This window comes from Nycticebus coucang, chromosome 9 (genome assembly GCF_027406575.1).
Source record: "Nycticebus coucang isolate mNycCou1 chromosome 9, mNycCou1.pri, whole genome shotgun sequence".
Classification (NCBI taxonomy): domain Eukaryota; kingdom Metazoa; phylum Chordata; class Mammalia; order Primates; family Lorisidae; genus Nycticebus; species Nycticebus coucang.
The window spans coordinates 80,434,564-80,457,528 of record NC_069788.1 but is presented as its reverse complement, the minus strand read 5'-3'; the positions used below and the strand labels follow the sequence as shown (position 1 = coordinate 80,457,528).

The 22,965-nt window shown below is 42.5% G+C and overlaps 1 protein-coding gene and 1 pseudogene across 4 annotated transcripts in view; one reads left to right on the top strand and one right to left on the bottom strand.

The window, feature by feature from the left end:
• The window catches only part of CDC42BPB (CDC42 binding protein kinase beta), a 161,894-nt gene that overhangs the window by 85,583 nt on the left and 53,346 nt on the right, over nt 1-22,965 (bottom strand). For all 4 annotated transcript variants that reach the window (XM_053601241.1, XM_053601238.1, XM_053601240.1 and 1 more), the window contains exons 2-4: nt 22,098-22,189; nt 8,350-8,433; nt 4,607-4,702 (exon numbers count right to left, since the gene is read on the bottom strand). In XM_053601241.1, the coding sequence (XP_053457216.1) occupies nt 4,607-4,702; nt 8,350-8,433; nt 22,098-22,189 (272 nt within the window). The remainder of the gene's footprint in view (nt 1-4,606; nt 4,703-8,349; nt 8,434-22,097; nt 22,190-22,965) is intronic.
• On the top strand, nt 13,765-14,632 carry LOC128593324 (ADP-ribosylation factor-like protein 2-binding protein; annotated as a pseudogene).

Below are 22,965 nucleotides of genomic sequence, written 5' to 3'. Positions count from 1 at the left end.
TGATTCTTCCTCATGAGTGATTTCTTTTATCTGTTTCCTTGCCCTAATTTTCCTTTCACTTCCTCTTGCTCTTTAAGTTCTTGTGCCTGTGGACTAAGGGTTACAGGACCAGAAGGGTGAGAAGGTTGAAGAGCAAAAAAAGGGGATGAAAGAAAGGAGGACCGAGAGATAAGAAAAAAAGAAAGATAGAGAAAGGAGAGGGGGTGGTTATAAGGAATATTGACAAAAAGAAGAGAGGCACAGAAAGAGGGAGACAGGGCAATATAGGTGTACAGTAGGGTACTTTGACACAACCTTAAAAAACCCCCACCTTCTGGGGGTGCCCAGTTGCGTGGTTCCCTTGAGGTCAGCAGCTCTTTGCTAACCTGATCAGACACAGTACCCCACCTCCACCAAGTAGAGAGGAAAGACAAAAATGCTATAAATCAAACCAAAAGAAGCAAACAGAAAACTTTACGGGGATAAAATTGGGTGAAAAACCAAATTATATCGGTAGAAACACTAGCAAAAATGAAGTTGAAGTTATTAAAAAAGGCAGCAATGGGAAATTATAATTAAACTAGGAAAATTGAGAAAGAAAAAGGGATCTGTGTGGAAAAGATTGAAATTAAAAAAACAAAAGAACATCAGCAACGTCAAAATAAACAAACAAAAAAAACAACCAAACCAAAAAAAAAAAGAAAAAACTACACAACCAAAAACAAAGCAGTTTGTATATGTTATTGAATATTGTCTGGGCAACACGTGGTCTTCTGGGGTATGAGATGTTAGTCACAGTTCTGATACGACTGGAGGCTGCTGATTTCTCAAACCCCAGCAGGTAGACACCCTAAATCTCTCTTCAGCCTACTTAAAAGGCACTTTGAACTTGTAAACTTGCTGAGCAGAAGCTTTCCCAGCTTTCTCGCTGGAATCACTGCTGAAGTGGCTATCCACTTACCCAGTGTGCCAAAACCGGTCTCACTCTGCCCCTGAGGGTTAGGGCTGCAAGGCGGCTCAAACCCCACCCTTAGGCTACTTGGTTGCTGGGTTACCAGCTCCCACCCGTTTCTAGCTCTGCGACCCTGAGGGCGGAGCTTGCCGGGGCAGATCACTGACAATGGATCCGTGTGACCCACCGCCAAACACTAATAGCTCCGTCTGGCTCAGCGGCTCAGACTGGGGCCCTAGACAACGGCCAAAGTTCTCCGCACTCCCGCTCAGGCCTTCCCCAAGGCAGTTCAACTCAGTGCCAAGTCCAAGGACATCAAAACAGTTCACAGGTAAGGCCTTTCTGGTTTGCAGTCTCGCTGCTACTGAACTTACAGTTGTGGGCGGGTTTAGACGGATTGAACACACGCGACCACTTGCCGGTTTTCCACTGTTTTAGTCCTCCTCTTGGGGTCCAGAAGTCTCTCGCTGACTCCCTGTATCTTCATAGGAGTGATGATAGGCAGTTCCCACCAGCCAGAGATGCCTGGAGTCCTATCTCCCCAGACTCACGGTGCCCAGATGCAAGGAAGCTGTTACTCGGCTGCCATCTTGCTCCACCTCTCCTCGCCATTCAGTTCTTATCCAAAGAGGAAATGAACCAGAGACAGTCCACCTGGGTCCTCAAAGCAGGGACACTGACCCAGGAAGCAAGGGGTTTACATGGGGACAGCCCCAGAGCATTAGGACTCAGTTGCCTTCCAGACAGGTAGGGGCTAGGACCTGGCACAATTGCTGTCATCTATGTACTCACCTTGGGCAAGTAACCTCACCTCCCTGTGCCCCAGATACCCCATTTAGGAAATGGTGACGATGATGAAGGCCCAACTCCCTGGGTCATTGGGCAGAATGACTGAGCTAACACATGGGCCTAACATCTTAAGGACTCAGTCAACACCAGCTGCCCCTCTGCTGAAACAAATTCTAAAAGAGTATAACATACCATTGTACCTAACCCTGGATGTTCCAATTTTAGGGATTTCTTTGATGTTTGAAAGAGATTATTTTAGGATGACTAAAAGAAATACTACATTATTTCTTGTGAGCCAATGAAGCACATAACTAGAGGGCTTCAGAGTGAACATGTAAATTGGCTGCTAGGGAAACAACCTACGGTCCTTGCTCTGAGGCTGTTGTGATGACAACAGCAATTTACATCCCCGTTGCTAATGCTACTGCAGAAATAGTGCCAGCTGGAGGGAGTTGGAGGAGGGAAAAGCCCAGACCTACTTCTCTGAAGTCTGCACAGGCCCCATTCACCCAGAGCTCCTTTGGGGGGTACTTTTAGGTTTTAGTAAACCCGGCAAAGTCATCTGACGAATAAAATGTCTGGAATAGAGCAGTCTTAAGGGTCACTTAGTGCTTGAGACCAAAGGTCTAGTTTCTCTTTCACATCTAAGTTAGTGTCCTATAAGCATTTCACAAGGTGTCCATACTCAAATCTACACATGTGTGGATCACAACACAGATTAGTCAGCACTGAATTTAGTTCTGCTAAAGGCAGAAAACAGATGATAGAAACGTGGAAACCAAGTCACCTAAAAACTGTGTTAGATACCTCCTAGAGCAGCTACTCTATTGCTGGGACTACAGACCAACCTAAGGCATTTGTAGAGCTGGAACTGTGTAAATCCCTACAGCAATTTCCTGTTCTTATTTAATTCAAAATTGAAAATGTTTCAAAACTCCCAGTCTATTTATTTATTTATTTATTTGTTTTTGAGACAGAGTCTCACTCTGTTGCCCTGGATAGTGTGCCATGGTGTCATCATAGCTCACTGCAACCTCAAACTTCTGGACACAAGTGATCCTCTTGTTTTAGCCTCTGTAGGAGCTGAGACAACAGGCGCCCACCATGGCGCCAACCACAATGCCCAGCTATTTTTTTTTTTTTTTTTCTGTTTTTAGTAGAGATAGGGTCTCGTTCTTGGTCAGGCTGGTCGTGAACTCCTGAGCTCAGGCAATCCATCTTCCTCCACCTCCCATTGCTAGAATTATAGGCGTGAGGCACCCTCCCCCATTTATTTAAATGTAATAAACCCAGTGAACAAAGTAATCAGGTATCTAATGAAAAGAAAAATTTAATATATACTTTCATAAGTCGATTTAAAAAACATTCTACTTGACTATTATACTAAAATAATCACCTCCATTTTATCTAGTCTAATATACATTTTAAAAAATTTCTTTGGGGCGGCGCCTGTGGCTCAGTTGGTAAGGCGCCGGCCCCATATACCGAGGGTGGTGGGTTCAAACCCGGCCCCGGCCAAACTGCAACCAAAAAATAGCCGAGCGTTGTGGCGGGCGCCTGTAGTCCCAGCTACTCGGGAGGCTGAGGCAAGAGAATCGCTTAAGCCCAGGAGTTGGAGGTTGCTGTGAGCTGTGTGAGGCCACGGCACTCTACCGAGGGCCATAAAGTGAGACTCTGTCTCTACAAAAAAAAAAAAAAAAAAAAATTCTTTATTTTTTGGGACAGAGTCTCACTCTGGTGCCTTGACTAGAGTGTCATAGCATTATTGCTCATAGCAATCTCAAGTTCTTGGGCTCAAGAGAGCCTCTTGCCTCAGTTTTTCTGTTTTTAGTAGAGATGGGGTCTTGCAGTTGCTCAGGCTGGTCCTGAACTCCTGAACTCAAGTGATCTACCCACCTTGGCCTCCCAGGGTGCTAGGATTACAGGCATGAGCCACTGTGCCCTGCCCAATATACATCTTTTTTGAGACAGAGCTTCAAGCTGTCACCCTGGGTAGAGTGCTATGGCATCACAGCTCATAGCAATCTCCAACTCCTGGGCTCAAGCGATTCTCCTGCCTTTGCCTTCCAAGTAGCTGGGACTTACAGGAGCCCGCCACAATGCCCAGCTATTTTTTGGTTGCAGCTGTCATTGTTGTTTGGTGGGCCCGGGCTGGATTCAAACCCGCCAGCTCAGGTGTATGTGGCTGGTGCCTTAGCCACTTGAGCCACGTCTTTTTTTTTTTTGAGACAGAGTCTCACTTGGTCACTCTTGGAAGTGGCGTCTTAGCTCACAGCAACCTCAAACTCTTGGGTTCAAGCCATTCTCTTGCCTCAGCCTCCCAAGTAGCTGGAATTACAGGCACCTACCACAATGCCCAGCTATTTTGTAGAGACAGGGCCTTGCTCTTGCTTAGGCTGGTCTCCAACTCACCAACTCAGGCAATCATCCTGCCTTGGCCTCCCAAGTGCTGGGATTATAGACGTGAGCTACTATGCCCGGTTCCAAAATATATTTTTAAAAGGTCAGTTCCAAATTGCTTTACTTTTTTTTTTTTTTTTTTGTAGAGACAGAGTTTCACTTTATTGCCCTCAGTAGAGTGTCGTGGCATCACACAGCTCACAGCAACCTTCAACTCCTGGGCTTAGGCGATTCTCCTGCCTCAGCCTCCCAAGTAGCTGGGACTACAGGGGCCCACCACAACGCCCGGCTATTTTTTTGTTGCAGTTTGGCTGGGGCTGGTTTGAACCCGCCACCCTTGGTATATGGGGCCGGCGCCCTGCTCACTGAGCCACAGGCGTCGCCCCCAAATTGCTTTACTTTTTAGTGGTAGCACAAAGGAATCCAAAAACTCGAGTGAAATATCATGAAATAAGACTCTTTGGGCACCTGGCAGTGCAAACATACCAGGTAATTTTCATCCTGAAAGGCATAGTGCAATGCAGTGATCCACTGGCAGTCCCCGTTCACTAGCACATCACGCTCTTCTCGGAAGCAAGCAGTCTGCAAAGTAGAAAGAAGAAAACATCAGTCTGTGCTGGGGAGATGTCCCAGAAAGTATATTCTTCATGTTGGAGTCCCTGCTGCAACAGGCTACAGAGATAGTATCCCCCTCCCTTCAGGATGCACAGAGACAATCCCTGACCTCATTGGGAGCCAAACACCCTACCCAGACCTCTGCAGTACTGTAGTACTGAGGTTGAGCCATCTCTCTTCTTTTCCTCTTCCAAGCAAGAACCTGGGGCTGCTGAGAATGCACGTGCACCACCACCCTTTCCCCAGCATGACATTTCTACACCCAACACTCAGATCTGCTCCATCCTCACGTTGGATTCCAGTGAGGAATGCTTGACTGGACTCCTCTATCCACTGTTGCCTGACTTCCCAACCAAATTATCCTCCTCAAGGTGCCTTGGGTCCCTACCCCCCCATCCATCTGCCGCAGAGCAGCCAGGCAGCTGAAGGGCAGTACACACATGTGTATACTGAGCAAGTCAGTTATTCTCAGGAATCGTGATTTATTCAAAGTACACTCATGAATATGATCAAAACGGGATTTTACTATGGAGACCTATGCCTTTAGGCTGCTATGGTTTAAGGGAAAAAAGTGAGCCTTAACACATAGGCTGCACCTTCTCTTCAAAAGTAACTAGTCTTTGGCATAATTATAATAAAATTTCCTCTTTATTGAGCATATACTATAACAAGATTTAAACTCTTGTATCTAAGTGAAATATCACCAAACAAGAGTCTTAGGGCTTCTGGCAGTACGAACATACCAGGTAATGGAGGGAGGCCTTAAAAAAAAAAAAAAAGTACAACCACAGAGGCTATCTGGTAAGACATTGGAGCCCAAGTTGCACCCACTCAAGGCAGGCTGTGTGCTGTGGCTCATGCCTATAATCCTAACATTCTGGGAGGCAGAGGCAGGTGGATCGTCTGAGCTCAGGAGTTCCAGACTAGCCTAAGCAAGAGTGAAACCCCATTTCTACTAAAAATATAAAAACTAGCTGGGCATTGTGGCAGTGCCTATACTCCCAGGTACTCAGGAGGCTGAATGAAGCAAGAGTATCTCTTGAGTCCAGGAGTTTGAGGTTGCTGTGAGCTATGATGCCAGGGCACTCCACCCAGGGCAACAGAGTGAAACTCTGCCTCAAAAAAGAAAAAAAAGAGTCTCATAACAACCTTAGTAATTCATTTTTTTCCACAAGGTTTTCTTTTCTAAATTTTAAAAGAGTTTCCTTTCAAAACAAAATGGTTGCGATAGATATATCCTAATTCTACTCAATAAAATACAAAGAAGGGGTCAACCATCAGCTTCTAAGGTCCAGATGTACAGAGACAAGCAGGTCTGGAGCCACTGGACTCCCTTTGCCAAGGGCCACACCAACTACAAGGGCCCACTTAAGGGACAGTTTTTTGACCTAGTCTGGCCTAAAAGCTATGAACTTACACTGCTTAGTGACTGTTCTATTGCCCGATCTCTTGTTTAATTCATGCTTAAAAAATTTTTTTTACAAGTCAATGTTCAAATAAATCTATTAACAATAAAAAGATAAATTATTCACAACTAGCATTATATGTTTAACAATATATATTTTTATATAACTCACACACATATGTATACCCCATAGCATACAATCTAGGATAATCATCATGACTAACAGACATTCTTGGACTTCTCTGACTATGCCAATTATAATGGATCTGTGTTACCAGACTGAAATTAAATCAGCAATATTCACTCTTAAAATTTACTTACTCACCATGACATTTTGGTAAATATCAAACACCTTATACGTCCACAAACTTTTATGTAACAGTGGCTACTTTTTTCCCCATTAAAAAATTGCTTCAGTGATGTTCTCAAGTTGCTGCAGTTGTAGTAGGGGTATTAGGGCTGCTGGGTGAGGGGTTAGAGGGTCTGGGGATAGGTTCCAGAAGAAGCATGAAGTAAGATGGAGTGAGGACAGAGACGAAGAGCACCATGGCAAAAAGGGAAGGAAGGAGGAAAGACTCTTTGTGCAACTTGGGGGCTGTGAAACTAATAAATGGTTGAAACCGTCATGGCCACCAACATTTTGAGTCCAGTTGACTACAAAATAGTGATAACTTTGTCAGCCAACATTCATTTGTTGAGCAAGAAATGGGCATAAGACTTTGTGCTGGATGCCACAATACAAAAAGAAGAAATGAGTATGGATTAGGAAAAGGAACAGGTCATACATGATTTTGAGGTGCCAGAGGGATGCTGAAGTGAGAATGCCCACCAAGTTAACAAAAACCTGATGGGCTGGGTGAGATGACTCATGCCTATAATCCTAGCACTTTGGGAGGCCCAGGTGGGAAGACTACTTGAGGCCAGGAATTGAGACTAGCCTAAGCAAAAGTAAGACCTCATTTCTAAAAAAAAAATAGAAAAATTAGGCATGGTGGTACATGTCTGTAGTCCCAGCTACTTGGGAGGCTGACACAGGAGGATCAATTGAGTTTGAGGAGTTTAAAGATGCAGTGAGCTAAGATGCTGTCACTGTACTCAGTCTGGGCAACAAAGCAAGACCCTGTCACAAACAAACAAATAAATAAAGCCTGGATGGAGCTCAGGAAAGACTGACCTGAATTAATAATTACATTAACTGCCCAGTGTGCCAGCTCTAAGAATTCTAGAACGAAAGATGAAAGTGTCACCTAAAATTTCCAGGAGGGTATGAATGATAGGATAAAGGAGGCTAGAAACCAAAGATAGACTTTCCAAAGGGAAGAGGTGGTTATATCTGGAGGTGTTCATCTCTAGAAGAAAGCTCCTGGCTGCAAGGCCAAACAGTCCTGGAGAGCAGCCACAGTGGTACCAGTGCAGACCTGGCTCAGACAGGTCTGAGAGACACAGGGTGCTTGCAAGCCACTGCCATAGGAACAAAGAGCCTTCTGGCAGACAAGGGAGTCAGCTGAGAGGAATGAAGCAGATCTGAAAGGATGAAGCAGCAAGGAAGTGGCCAGGAAGGGTACTTGGCTCTGAGGCAGAAGGGAAGACAGAACGTAGGTGAGGACCGAAACTGGAGATGGCCACAGGAACAGACTGGGATCACCAGCAGGCCAGTCCTCTCTCAGATAGGTATGAGGGAGACCAGAGGCTGAGTGTGGGGCTGCAGAGACAGGGTCAGGGGCAAGAAACAGCCACTAGAAAGACTGACACTGAACTAAGAAAAAGTGGATCCAAGACCTCCAAGCAGAGTAATCTACTTGTATTTACAATCTTTACTCGCCCTCTAAGCGGGAATATAAAAACATTTCTGTATGTAAGCAGGCTCTAAACTCATAATTCCTTTTGCATATGGAGCAGAACTTCAATAAATGCCTAAAACATCCATGAAGGTCTTAGTATGCCTTTATAGTAAACAAAGCTCTGGCCAATGTACTTGAGGGTGTCCTCTCCAACACTGTGTCTGGTAAATGAGTAAAACACCAATGAGGAGAGTCGCAGATATCCACAAAGACACTGGGACCTTACTGACAAACAGCAGCTCACTCCGGCAAGAAAGGCAGTCCCAGGTTTGTAAGATGACTGCAGTTTTTACCCCGCTGGGCTTCACTATCACTTTTCACTCACACAAAACCCCATTTTAATTTATTCTTTAATACTCCATACTTACCTCTGCTCTTTTAAGCATCTCCCACTTATTGAGGATTTTCATGGCATAAATTCGCTCGGTGTTCTTCATTTTGACAACAGCAACCTGGATTACAAATGTGAGTGTAACAAAACTTTAGTTGATGGAACAAAAGGCTGGCACATTTTAATGTAACTACAGTAAAAAATCTTGATCATCTTTATCTCCTGGGAAGCTTAGGAGATGAGCTGTGAAGGAAAAGTAAAGTTTTCTATATAAAGATTTGCCTTTTGGGCGGCGCCTGTGGCTGAGTAGGGCACTGGCCCCATATGCCAAGGGTGGTGGGTCCAAACCCAGACCCAGTCAAACTGCAACAAAAAAAATAGCCGGGCGTTGTGGCGGGCGCCTGTAGTCCCAGCTGCTCAGGAGGCTGAGGCAAGAGAATCACATAAGCCCAAGAGCTGGAGGTTGCTGTGAGCCGTGTGACGCCACGGCACTCTACCGAGGGCAGTAAAGTGAGACTCTGTCTCTACAAAAAAAAAAAAAAAAAGATTTGCCTTTAAATGTGTTGAAACTTGAATTTTAACTCCCCTGCAACTTGAATGATACCACTCTCTCATTCAAAAACTTTAGTACTGAGTGATGGGCACACGGGGGCTCACTGTCCTCTACTTTGGGTTATGCCTGGAGATTTTCATTAAAAAAAAAAAAAAGAAGAAGAAGAAGAACAGTTCAAATGTTTGATGGCACAATAGGGTGGATTGCACATCTCAAAATAGTTTGAAGTAAGGACCTGAAATGTTTTCACACATGGAAATGACACATGTGTGAGGTGAAGGACACCCTGAATTGACATCACATTTTATGCATATAATAAAGTATCACATGTAGCCCATAAATACATACAAATACGTGATCAGAAGCATTTTTTTTTAAGCTCACCTTTTAAAACTCATTACTGGTCTCCAAAGCCCCACCCCATGCTCATCCCACTTGCCTTCCCACCACCAGAACTCTTATTTCTACCTTGGCACCCACCATTCTGGTATCTAGAATATTTTCTTCATGGGTAGTGACTATGTGAGCTCTGGAGAGTAACTTTGGCAAATTCACCTCTTTGTGCCTCAGTTTCCACAAAGAGGATTAAGATACAGGACTGGCCTCCTGAGACAGGTATGAGGACCAACTAAGTCATGTGATATGAGTACATGTTAGCTGTTGGTCACATACTTCAAGGCATAAGTCCAAGTACCACCTCTTTCGGGAAGTCTTTTGCCAAATCTTTTTTTTTTTTTTTTTTTAGAGACAGTGTTTCACTTTGCCGCCCTTGGTAGAGTGCCGTGGCGTCACACAGCTCACAGTAACCTCCAGCTCTTGGGCTTAGGTGATTCTCTTGCCTCAGCCTCCCAAGTAGCTAGGACTACAGGTGCCTACCACAACACCTGGCTATCTTTTGCCAAATCTTGAAAGAGCTTTTCCATCACTCCCTACACTTGTCATGACATCTGCACCATGTCTGGCACATTCTACCCCAATCATTCATTCTGCCCAAGTTCCTACTATGGCCCTGTACACAACTCAATGGCAGTGATGGTAGCTTCTGTATTTTTTGACTGCCACTGGCATGCAGCAGACATGGAACACAGAGCTCCTAAATAGTATTATTTACTTCTCTAAATACCATATAAATAACACCATCAAGTATTCATGAGAGCTAATACCACTGAGTACTTCTTAGGTGGCAGTAACCATGCAAAACAATTTATCTGTACTCTCATTTAATCTTCACAACAATCCTAGGTGATGAGTTTTTTTCTTAATTCTATATTTTACAGATATGGAATTTGAGGCTTTGGACACTCTTTAGACACAGGCTTTTAAAGAATACTTTATAATGACAGTCTCAAATACAGTCTTCCCTTGGTGATAGGGGTTCCACAGTGAACATGCCCCAGTGTAATCCCAGAGCCTGCTGAGAGTCAGGGACCTGCCCTCCATCACAGGGCTCCCTGTCAGGTCTCCCCAGCCGGCCACCTCCCTCATAGCCATCCTCAAAGTTCCCTATAGTGGCGGTTTCTCTAGTCGTATTTGACACCTGAGCTACTGTGTATTAACTATGGTCTTAGAAATCAATAACATTTTGAATAAATTAAAAACAAATAGTACCTAAATAAAAGCTTAGTTAGCTCTCCTAGGTGTAAAATAGGGGTACACACTTTATTACTGCAGTGGGAGCATCTATTTCTTCCTGGAAATTAGCTATGATATAGGTGAGATATCAGCATTAAAAAAAAAAAAACAACTTTTTTTTTTTGCCTTTTTATTTATTTTTTGAGACAGTCTTACTCTGTTGCCCCTGGTAGAGAGTGCTGTGGCATCATAGCTCACAGCAACCTCAAACTCTTGGGATTGAGCAATCCACTTGCCTCAGCCTCCTGAGTAGTTAGAACTACAGGTGTATGCCACAGTGCCTGGCTAGTTTTTCTATTTTTAGAAGAGATGGGGTCTCACTCTTGGTCAGTCTGGTCTCAAACTCCTGAGCTCAGGTGATCCACCCAGCTCAGCTTTCCAGAGTGCTAGGATTGCAGGTATGAGCCATTATGGCTGGCTAGGTATCAGCATTGGCAGGGCACGGTGGGTCATACCTGTAATCCTAGCACTCTATGAGGCCAGGGCGGGTGGATTGCCTAAGCTCACAGTTTCAAATCCAGCCTAAGCCAGAGTGAGACCTTGTCTCTAAAAAAAAAAAAAAAGCACCTGTAGTCCCAGCTACTTGGGAGGCTGAGGCAAGAGAGTCACTGAGCCCAAGAGTTTGAGGTTGATATGAGTTGTGACATCACAGCACTCTATAGAAGGTGACAAAGTGAGACTCTGTCTCAAAAAATAAAAATAAAAAATAAATAAAAGCTCTATAAGGCCCAGTGCAGAGGCTCACACCTGTAATCCCAGCGCTCTGGAAGGCGGAGGTGGGTAGATCATCTGAGCTCATGAGTTCGAAACCAGCCTAAGCTAAAACAAGACCCCACCTTTAAAAATAGCCAGGTGTTGAGGAGGGCAGCTGTAATCCCAGCTACTTAAGGAGGCTGAGGCAAGAGAATTGCTTGAGCCCAGGAGTCTGACACCTTGGCACTAGACTAAGGGCAACAAAGTGAGACTCTGTCTCAAAATAAAAAAAAATAAATAAATGTCTTAACATAATAAATAAGTAAATGAGGTGAAAGCTATATAAATTAGTTTGATGTAAGCACTCCAGATTGTATAGAAAATCAACACATGTACCCTACAAATGCATAAATGTATTTATTCATGATCTATGTGTATATGAGTTAAAATAAAATAAAATAAAATCTCTATAGTATTTACTACAGAAATGGTCTACCTCAGAAGGAATGATAGAACTGGTAACTTTTTAAGAAAAACATTGAAATTCAAGATGACAACCTCATGAACAACCCAGATCTAAGAATGAGATGAACAACACTGAGTTCTTAGTGGGAGGCTTAATTCTTCAATTATTCTTAGCCAAAAGGCCAAGATGTGATAAGGGAAGCCTCATTCTCTAAAATGGATGTGCTGGGGCAGACTACTTCCAGATACCAGGCAAAACAGCTCTGATAAAATACATGGAAAGATTTATCTGTCCACAGAAAAATATTTATCAAATCAAGAATAAGTAAAAGTAAAATTTAATGATTTTTGAAAGAAAATTTCTGTATATTAAATAAGCTTTTTTTATTGCAACACAACTTATAGAATAACTTCTAGAAACTACTTCCTAGCCAAAAATTCAGTTTTAATTGTTTCAAAGAGACGATGATCCCAAAAATATCTCCAAAATTACATATTTTGGCAAAGGAATAAAAGTCAAAATAATTTTGTACAACATTATAAAGTGATTCTAGAACATAACAGTAAAGTATAATACCTGATGCTAGCCAGATCCTGTACTGGAGGGAAAAAAGGAAAAACACAACGATGTCATAGAGGACATCACTGGGACAATCGACAAAACTGTGGTATAAGGACAATTCTATCAGTTTAAAATTAAAATATACGAACTATGGCTATGTAAAAGATGACCTCTACTAGAAATTAGGCACTGAAGGACAGCTGCTGCAAGCACCTCTTTTTTTTGAGACAGAGCCTCAAGCTATCACCCTGGATAGAGTGCTGTGGCGTCACAGCTCACAGCAACCTCCAATTTCTGGGCTCAAGGGATTCTCCTGCCTCTGTCTCCCAAATAGCTGGGACTACAGGCACCTGGCACAATGCCAGCTATTTTTTGGTTGCAGCCATCATTGTTGTTTGGCGGCCCAGGCTGGATTCGAACCCGCCAGCTCAGGTGTATGTGGCTGGCACCTTAGCTGCTTGAGCCACAGGCACCAAGCCCAGGCACTTCATTTTATTGTGCTTCACAGATAGTGTGTTTTTTTACTAATTCAAAGTCTGTGGCAACCTTGCTTCAAGCACGTCTACTGGCACCATTTTGCCAAAAGCATGCGTTCACTTCCTGTCTCTGTGTCTCATTTTGGTAATTCTCATAATATTCCAAACTTTTCATGAGTATTACTATCTGTACGCTGATCTGCCATCAGTGACCTTTGATGTTATATTTGTTTTGGGGTATCATGAACCACATCCATGTAAGAGAACAAACTTAATTGCTGTTTATGTGTCCTGACTGCTCCATCAACCAGCAATTCCCCATCTCATTCTCTCTCTCTCCTTAGGCCTCCCAATTTCCTGACACAATATTGAAATTAGGCCAATTAACCCCACAAGGGCTTCTAAGTGATCCAGTGAAAAGAGAACAGTCACATGTCTCTCACTTTCAATCAAAGCCTACAAATGATTAAGTTCAGTGAGGAAGGCATATAGAAAGCCAAGACAGGCTCATAAGTAGGCCTCTGGCGCCAAAGTTAGCCAAGTTGTGAATGCAAAGGAAAAGTTCCTGGCCAGACACGGTGGCTCACGCCTCCAATTCCAGCACTTTGGGAGGTGAGATGGGCATACTGTTTGAACTCAGGAGTCCACAGCTGCAGTAAGCTATTACACCACTGTACAACAGCCTGGACATTAAAGAGAAACCCTGTCTCCTTTAAAAAAAAACAAAAAGGGAAGATATCCTAGGGTCCCATGTGGTGCCTGGCCCCTCAGCTGCAGCAGCCATCAGAAATCCCAAACGCTGTCTGCAGCCATGGCTCTGTGATATCCTATGGCTGTGGGCCTCAAGAAGGACCACAAGGTGACCAAGAACATGAGCAAGTTGAGGCACAGCAGCTGCTACAAGCACCTCACCAAACACCCCAAGTTCATGCATGACAAAATCTGAAAGGTGTGTGGCTTTACCTTGTGTGAGCAGCATACCATGGAGTTGCTTGAGGTATACAGAGAAAAATGGGCCTCAAGTTCATCAAGAAAAGGGTGTGGAGTTGGTAACTAACGCCTGGACCGAGGGCTGCAATGATGGTGTAAGGGCGCGGAGCAGCCAGGCAGGGTATAGAGGCTGGGCTGGTGTGTGGCCGCAGCTGGGGAGTAGAGCCTTGCACGTAGGCACTGACCCGGCCGGGCAGTGAGTGGGGTGAGGCCCAGGTGGCTAGGTCCCTCCAGGCCAGTCGACTGCAGTGCCCTCAATGCGGGCTGGGACCTTGCAGAGCAGTGGCCCTGGGCTGGGTAGGAGCCCAACTGGCCCACTCGCATGCACAGATGGGTGTGGCAGTGGCGCTGATGGATGCATTTGAAGAAGACAGCTTTTCCTCCTCCTCTGATACAGAATTTGATGCTGTGGTTGGACATTTAGAAGACATCATCATGGGTGACGAATTCCAGTTGTTACAGAGAAATTTCATGGATAAGTACTACCAGAAATTTGAAGATACAGAAGAGAATAAACTCATCTATACACCTTTTTTAAATGAATACATTAAAAGTACATTGTAGAACAGCTGCTAGAGTGTATCCCTGGATTTTACATGGCAGCTTTCACAGCAATGTTACAGCAACATAAAGATGAAATGGCTGGTAACATATTCTACATGCTGCTCACATTTATGGATTTATGGATTTTCTGGCTTTTAAAGAAATGTTTCTGGACTACAAAGCAGAAAAAGAAGGCCGGAGTCTGGTTTAGTGGTGACTTCATTGTACAAACCATCTTCTGAGCCAACTTCCCAGAACAATCTGCAGCACTAGGTCCTACCTATATCCCACCAATGAATGGGATCATTGTGGATGTCACCAGCCCAAGAGGTCAATAGGGTCAGCTAATCATAACAGAATATATCCTGCATTCACGTTAAGTACTGATGGATCAAAACCAAAATGACCTACCCTCCAGGACCCGGTTCTCCCGTAACAACTTCTCATATTCATCAAACTTAGTATTCCCTCCCTCCCACCCCAATAAGACCTTTCACACAGGTGCTTCTGAATCAGACTTCACTTCAGGCATTCCACCTGGAAGCCCCTTCCCCAGCATGTGTTGGTGTGTAAACAGCATGGAATAACCTACCATTACAAATCCTATTTGTCCCAGCAAGCTTTGCATGAATTTTTTGTGTATTCACAGTTCTTTTTCACATGGGTCAAAGTTTCAGTCCTTCAGCATCAATGGGGTTTTTGAGTATTTATTTAGGGTGATATTAAAGGTAGCTGCCCATCTTGAGATTTCTGAATCTCCTATGATCACAGGTTGCTCTGGCTATAAGAATTAACTGAAAGAGATGTCCTTTACCCAAAAGGTTATCTGTGAAAATCAATTCCCAATCTTAACATTTGCAGTCCTTGCATCACTATCTTCTGCAGGTCCTGACATAGTCCCACTGTTTCTAGAAGTCTCTTTTAAGCACTTTTTTTTTTTTTTTTAAGACAGAGTCTTGGTAGAGTGGCGTCATAGCTCACAGCAACCTCCAAATCCTTGGGCTTAGGCTATTCTCTTGCCTCAGCCTCCCGAGTAAGTGGGACTACAGGTGCCCGCCACAACACCCGGCTATTTTTTTTTATTGCAGTTTGGCCGGCGCTTGGTTTGAACCCGCCACCTTCAGTATGTGGGGCCAGTGCCTTACCTACTGAGCCACAGACACCGTCCCTTAAGCATTATTTTTTTAAAAATATTTTTATAGATGAAATACTCAGGCCAACCTAGTGAATACGAACTTGGAACTTCCATGATTACCCACTTAAAGATCAAAGTATTATATGTTGTATGCTTAGCTGTTTGTGCAGGCAAAAATACTTTCTATGTTGGCATTCATTCTGATTTTACTGGGCACTGATGAATGTATGCTATATGCTAGAAAATGCTAAAAGGTATCCTGTTTTATAGCATATTAAATGTGTTTGTGCATGTTGGCTAAAAATCCTTTCTGTATAAACCAGTTTGTTAGGTTTTCTATTGGGTAGGTAGAAACTCAAATTTCTTTCTGTCAGAATCTCTCCTACCAAGATGGTGTTCTATTGGTCAGTTCAGCATGGGTAAGGGTAGTAAACAGTTTTCCTGGTCCTTTGTCTGCTCTGGTTTAACACAATGCCTGGTAGAATATTACTTATCAGAAAACGTGTGTCACATCTTTAGAAAGAAGAAAAAACACAGTGAGTACCTTGATTTTTTTTTTTTTTTTTTTTTAAGTAAAGAGTCTGTACTGATTTTTCACTGAGTATTCTGGTTTTAAAGGATGAGCTATGTAAGCGATGTGTTTTTCTGTACTGATGTGATGCTTATTAAATACTTTTGTACCATGGAAAAAAAGAAAAGGGTGGGAACACACATCTGCACCAAGAGGAACTGGGAGGGGCTGACCAATGTCCTGGAAGCCATGAGAAAAGCAGCTGCCAAGAAGGACTGAGTGTCCTCCCCTTTGTGCACAATTAAACCTTTACAGATAAACAAAACAAAAAGAAACAAAAAAAGTTCCTAAAGGAAAATAAAAGAGCTACTCCAGTGAACACACTAATAAAACAATGAAATAGCTTTATTGCTGATATGAAGATAGTTTTGAGTGGTCTGATAAACAATCAAACCAACCATAACATTTCCTTAAGCCCTAACTCTTTTCAGTTCTACGAAGGCTGGAGAGGTGAGGAAGCTGCAGAAGAAAAGTTGGAAGCTAGCAGAGGTTGGCTCATGAGGTTTAAGGAAAAAAGCCATCTCTATAACATAAAAAGGCAAGATGAAGTAGCAAATGCTGATAAATAAAACCGCAGGAAGTTATCTGGAAGATCAAGTTAAGAATAACTGATGGATGGCTACACTAAACAAAAGATTTTCAATGTAGATGAAATGCCCTTATATTGGAAGATGCCATCTAGGACATCCAAACTAGGGAAAAGTCAACTTCTGGCTTCGAAGGGCAAGCTTTTAGGGGTTAACATAGCTGGTGACTTTACACTGAAGCCATTGCTCATTTACCATTCTGAAAATCCTAGGGTCCTTAAGAATGATACTAAATCTATTCTGACTGTGCTCTAGAGCAATAAAGGCTAGATGATGGCATATCTGTTTACAGCATGGTTTACTGAATATTTTAAGCTACTGACATTGTGCAGAAAAAAAAAGATTCCTTTCAAAATATTACCACTCCTTGACAATGCGCTTGGAGTGGTAATATTTAAAATATTTAATATTTTCTTAAGAGCTCTGATGGAAATGTATGAGGAGATGAATGTTGTTTTCATGCCTGCTAATACACCATCCATTCTATAGCCCGTGGATGGAGGAAAAGTTTGACTTTCAAGTCTTATTAAGTAATAGTCTTCAAAAGGTTGGCATAGACAGTGACTCCCCTGATGAATCTGGGCAAAGTAAGCTGAAAACCTTCTGGAAAGGATTCATCATTCTAGATACCAGTAAGAACATTTGTAATTCATGGGTGGAAGTCAAAATATCAGTATCAAGGGAATTTGGAAGAAGTGGATTCCAACCCTCACAGATGACTTCAAGGGGTTCAAGACTTCTACGGAAAAGAAGTCACTGCAGATGTGGTGGGCACAGCAAGATAATTACAATTATTATAGAAGGGGAACCTAAAGAGGTGACTGAATTGCTACAATCTCATGAGAAAACTTGAAGAGATGAGGAGTTGCTTCTTATGGCTGAGAAAAGAAAGTGGTTCTTGAGATGGAACCTACTTCTGGTGAAGATGTTATAAACATTGCTGAAATGACAACAAAGGACTCAGGATATTCAATAGGCTCAGTTAATAATGCAGTGGCAAGGTCTGAAAGGAATGACCCCAATTTTCAAAGAAGTTCTACTGTTGGCAAAATGCTATCAAATAGCAGCACGTGCTACAGAGTAATCTTTGGTGAAAAGAAGAGTTAATCCACATAGCAAACTTCATTTTTTTTAAATTTTAATAAACTGCCCCAACCTTCAGCAACCACAACCCTGATCAGTCAGCAATCATCAAGAATGAGGCAACAAACTGATCAAACTAAAAAGCTTCTGCACAGCCAAGAACACAGTAAGTAAACCAAACAAACAGCCCTCAGAATGGGAGAAGATATTGGCAGGTTATGTCTCCGACAAAGGTTTAATAACCAGAATCCACAGAGAACTCAAACGTACAAGCAAGAAAAGAACAAGGGATCCCATTGCAGGCTGGGCAAGGGACTTGAAGAGAAACTTCTCTGAAGAAGACAGGAGTATGGCCTACAGACATGAAAAAATGCTCATCATCCTTAATCATCAGAGAAATGCAAATCAAAACTACTTTGAGATATCATCTAACTCCAGTAAGATTAGCCCATGTCACAAAATCGCAAGACCAGAGATGTTGGCGTGGATGTGGAGAAAAGGGAACACTTCTACACTGCTGGTGGGAATGCAAATCAATACATTCCTTTTGGAAAGATTTTTGGAGAACACTTAGATATCTAAAAATAGATCTGCCATTCAATCCTATAATTCTTCTACTAGGTATATACCCAGAAGACCAAAAATCACATTATAACAAAGATATTTGTACCAGAATGTTTATTGCAGCCCAATTCATAATTGCTAAGTCATGGAAAAAGCCCAAGTGCCCATCGATCCACGAATGGATTAATAAATTGTGGCGTATGTACACCATGGAATATTATGCAGCCTTAAAGAAAGATGGAGACTTTACCTCTTTCATGTTTACATGGATGGAGCTGGAACATATTCTTCTTAGTAAAGTATCTCAAGAATGGAAAAAAAAAGTATCCAATGTGCTCAGCCCTACTATGAAACTAATTTAAGGCTTTCATATGAAAGCTATAACCCAGTTATAACCTAAGAATATGGGGAAGAGGGAGGGGAGGGAGGAGGAGGATGGGCAGAGGGAGGGTGATTGGTGGGATTACACCTGCGGTGCATCTTACAAGGGTACATGTGAAACTTAGTAAATGTAGAATATAAATGTCTTAACACAATAACTAAGAAAGTGCCAGGAAGGCTATGTTAACCAGTGTGATGAAAATGTGTCAAATGGTCTATAAAACCAGTGTATGGTGCCTCATGATTGCATTAATTTACACAGCTATGATTTAATAATAAAAAAAAAAAAGACTGAGGCAACACTCTTCACCAGTAAAACATACTATGACACTGTGAAGGCTCAGATGATCACTAACATTTTTTTTTTTTCTATTATGAGTTTTATTTTATTTTATTTATTTATTTGTTTTTTGTGGTTTTTTGGCCAGGGCTGGGTTTGAACCCTCCACCTCCAGCATATGGGACCGGCACCCTGCTCCTTGAGCCACAGGTGCCGCCCGATCATTAACATTTTTTAATAATAAAGAATTTTTAAATGAAGTTATACACATTATTTTTAGGCATACTTCTGGCACTACCCTGAATTAGCCAGGGAACCACCCTTCCAGAGGTATTGCCAGCATCAAAGGAACTTCCTAGACTGGGCTGTGCCCAGGATTTTGAGAAGGTATTTTCAAAGCTATTATGATCTACAAAAGGGCAATACCCTAAATATCCTGTATCTTATTTAAATAATCTAGAAACGTTTTTCTCACTCTTTGTGGGGGTTGTAATTTTGAGGTGTGCATTTCCTATGCTCACGGCACTCAGTGTATACCAGTGGTGTGCACAGTTCTGGACTCTGCAAGTTCCTGCTTGGGGGCTGCAAGTACATATATCTGTGCTCCACTGCAGACCCTTGCCTTCCCCTGGGCTAGCATTTAAAAAAATTATTCAATTATAACTATATGTGAAGAACATTTCTGGTCCCAATATTGATAAGACAATTCTACCTTCTGTCACTCTTTGGTGTTTTCAGAGGCAGAAAGGCTGAAACCAGGTTGGAAGAACCAGGGGAGGTCAGAGGGCGATATTGACATTAGCTATGGAACCCACCAGAATCCTGAAAGGACACTGGTCGATGGTGTTGATGCCAATGGACATCTCAGGGTTGGGTACACTTAAAAGAGTTGCTAAAACCTGGAGAGGGAGTGAAGGAGCCAGGAGCAAAGGCCTGGCCAAGAAGGATGCATTCCCTTATTTGGGGAGGAAACTGAAAGGGGGTCAATGTTATCTTTTTTGAAACTCATAAAACTGTGTTTTACATTCAGTTGTTTGGTAAAAAAGACCACTAGAAACAACTACAAACTATTTTGACAAATTAGTTTTCTCTCTCATCCTTTCATTTTCCCTCCTAATTGCTGTCTACCCTGGTGTGCCTCTTCCTGCCTTTCCTAACACACTTGAGATGGGTAAGGATATGCCTGCACAGCTCTGCGGGCCTGTGTCCTGTGTTTGCCCAGAGCCCTGTGCCTGGTACAAGGCAGAAAGTCAGGCAAAGTACACACTGAATAAAATCTGGTTTTAATTTTTTTTTTTTTTTTGTGGCGTCACAGCTCACAGCAACCTCAAACTTTTGGGCTTAAACGATTCTCTTGCTTCAGCCTCCCAAGTAGCTGGGACTACAGACGCCCACCACAACGCCTGGCCATTTTTTGGTTATAGTTGTCATTGTTGTTTATCAGGCCCAGGCCAGGTACAAACCCACCAGCCCTAGTGTATATGGCCAGTGCCCTAACCACTGAGGTACAGGAGCCAAGCCCTCTGGTTTTAATTTTAAGACTTTCTCTTTCCTCTCACTGAAGACCAAAATCCATGCCTCACATCATCAAAAAATCTACTTGCTGGGCGGCACCTGTGGCTCAGTGAGTAGGGCGCTGGCCCCATATGACGAGGGTGGTGGTGGGTTCAAACCCAGCCCCGGCCAAACTGCAACAAAAAAATAGCCGGGCATTTGGTGGGCGCCTGTAGTCCCAGCTGCTCGGGAGGCTGAGGCAAGAGAATCGCGTAAGCCCAAGAGTTAGAGGTTGCTGTGAGCCGTGTGACGCCACGGCACTCTACCAAGGGCGGTACAGTGAGACTCTGTCTCTACAAAAAACAAACAAACAAACAAAAAACAACCTACTTGCTGCTTAGAGATTTTTAATTTAATGTGGAACTCTAAGTTTTTTCCTGTGGCTCCTTTAAATAAAACTTCCCTATTGGTGGCAATCAAAAAGTCGTTAACTGGGTATGGGTAGAGCCTGGGGCAGGGGATGCTTCCACAGAGAGACAGCAGAGAACTTTCTAGGGCACAGAAATACTCTATTGACTGGGGTGGTGGTGACATATGCATATACATTTGTCCAAACTCAAACTGTACACTTAGATACTTAATCTTTTTTTTTTTTTTTTAATTTAAAAACCTCTCTATCCCATCATACCCCAAGTGGAATTTGGCTGGTTGAATCCTAGATCCAGGGTGATGCTGAGATAAACTTGGAACATGGTTCCTGCCATCCCAGGGCACTGGCTGCTTCTTCTTCCCAACTCCTCAGGTAAGAATCACTTACAAGGACAGCGCTTAAGAGAGAAAGATCTCATTAAATTACCACTTTGCTTTCTTTCATGGTTGTGCACTAGAAAATGTATGCCCTATATACAAATGTGATCTCATGCTTTATAGCACTCTGTAGTCATAATGTCCAGTAGGCTTGCTGTAGGCTGAATACTGCTGCCATGTGACATGGATCAGTTTATTGTTTGATTTTTCCACAGTAACCAACCAAGCTCTCCAGCCAAGGAAAACTTAAGATCAAACCTAATCACAGGTATTAATATATGTCCCTGTTTAAGCAACAAAGCTCTTCAGGTGACTCAGTGCCACACCATCTGAGGCAGCTGGACAACTTGTGGAGGGAGCCTAACTAGCCTCTCATCCTGCCTCCCCTTGCTGGCAGCTATACCATCTCTTCCCTCATGCAGAGCCTGTTGGACTCATAACAGCACAGGTGCTAATGGCAGGCAGGCTACAAATCATACTGTTATTTAACCTTCCTTGCATTTTTTAGAAAATGCCAGGAAAATGTCAAAATTAAATTAAAAAATGGATTTTAATTATTTATGTTTGTAAGAAACTATTTCTGGTCCCAACAATATTCAGGCTAACCTACCAGTCACAAGATTTCTGTTTATTTTTGTTTTCTCTCCTTCAGTCTATCTTTCAGATTTTTCCCATCAAGAACCACCCAGCTGGGCATGGCACCCACCTGTAGTCCAACTATGGAGACTGAGGTGGATCAGGTTAAAGAGCCCAAGAATTCAAGGTCTACCTGGGTAAAATCGTGAGACTCCCATCTCCCCCCCACCCCCCCAAAATCTTAAACACTAAAAAAAAAGAAATAAAAACTCTCCAAATGATACCAATAATTACCCCATCCCAAATCAATGTATAGGTCCATGAAAAGATAAAATGGGAACTACTGCACTTTTGACAATGTAGGCGAGTTAAGAAAATGAAGTTTTATCTTACCTCACCAAAAGCGCCTCTTCCAATCACTTTAATTATTTCAAAGTCTTCTCGATGAAGCTGCATATCTTTTACCAGCTGGGTAAATGGTTTAGCTACATATAAAAATGAAAAATCAACAATTTAGTCTAATAAATTGATACTATATAAAAATGTAATTGATTAGGACATTGTACTAAGTTATACTTTTTTTAAAAAGCTTATTTTCAAAAATATTTAATATCTGAGAAGCTTTCGAAAATCAGTTATTTATGCTAATTAACACAGATATTTATCATGAGCAACTGTAGCCATGTGCCAAATAATGACATTTTGGTCAATAATATGTTGCATAGACAACAGTGGTCTCCTGAGATTATAGTATCAAATTTTTACTACTTTATGTTTAAATAAGCAAATATTTACCACTGTGCTACCACTGCCTAAAGTACTTAGTAGAGCCACATACTGGACAGGTTTGTAGCCTGGGAGCAACAGGCCACACCACATAGCCTAGGAGTGTAGTAGGCACTGCCATCTAGGTTTCTGAGTGCACTCAGTGATGTTTACACAGTGACCAAATTGCCTAACAACACATTTCTGAGAAGGTATCCCCATTGTTAAGTGACTCCTGGCTATACACTTCAATATCTATTATACAGACACCATCACTACAAAAATCTAATGATATCTTTTCATCAAAGAAGAGCTTGTACCTATACTGCAGAAACTATTCCAAAACACTTGAGAAGGAAGGAACCTTCTCTAACACATTTTATAAAGCAAATATCACCCTGATACCAAAACTAGGAAAGGACCCAACTAAAAAAAGAGAATTACAGACCAATTTCATGAACAAGTATCAATGCAAAAACACTCAATAAAATCCCAG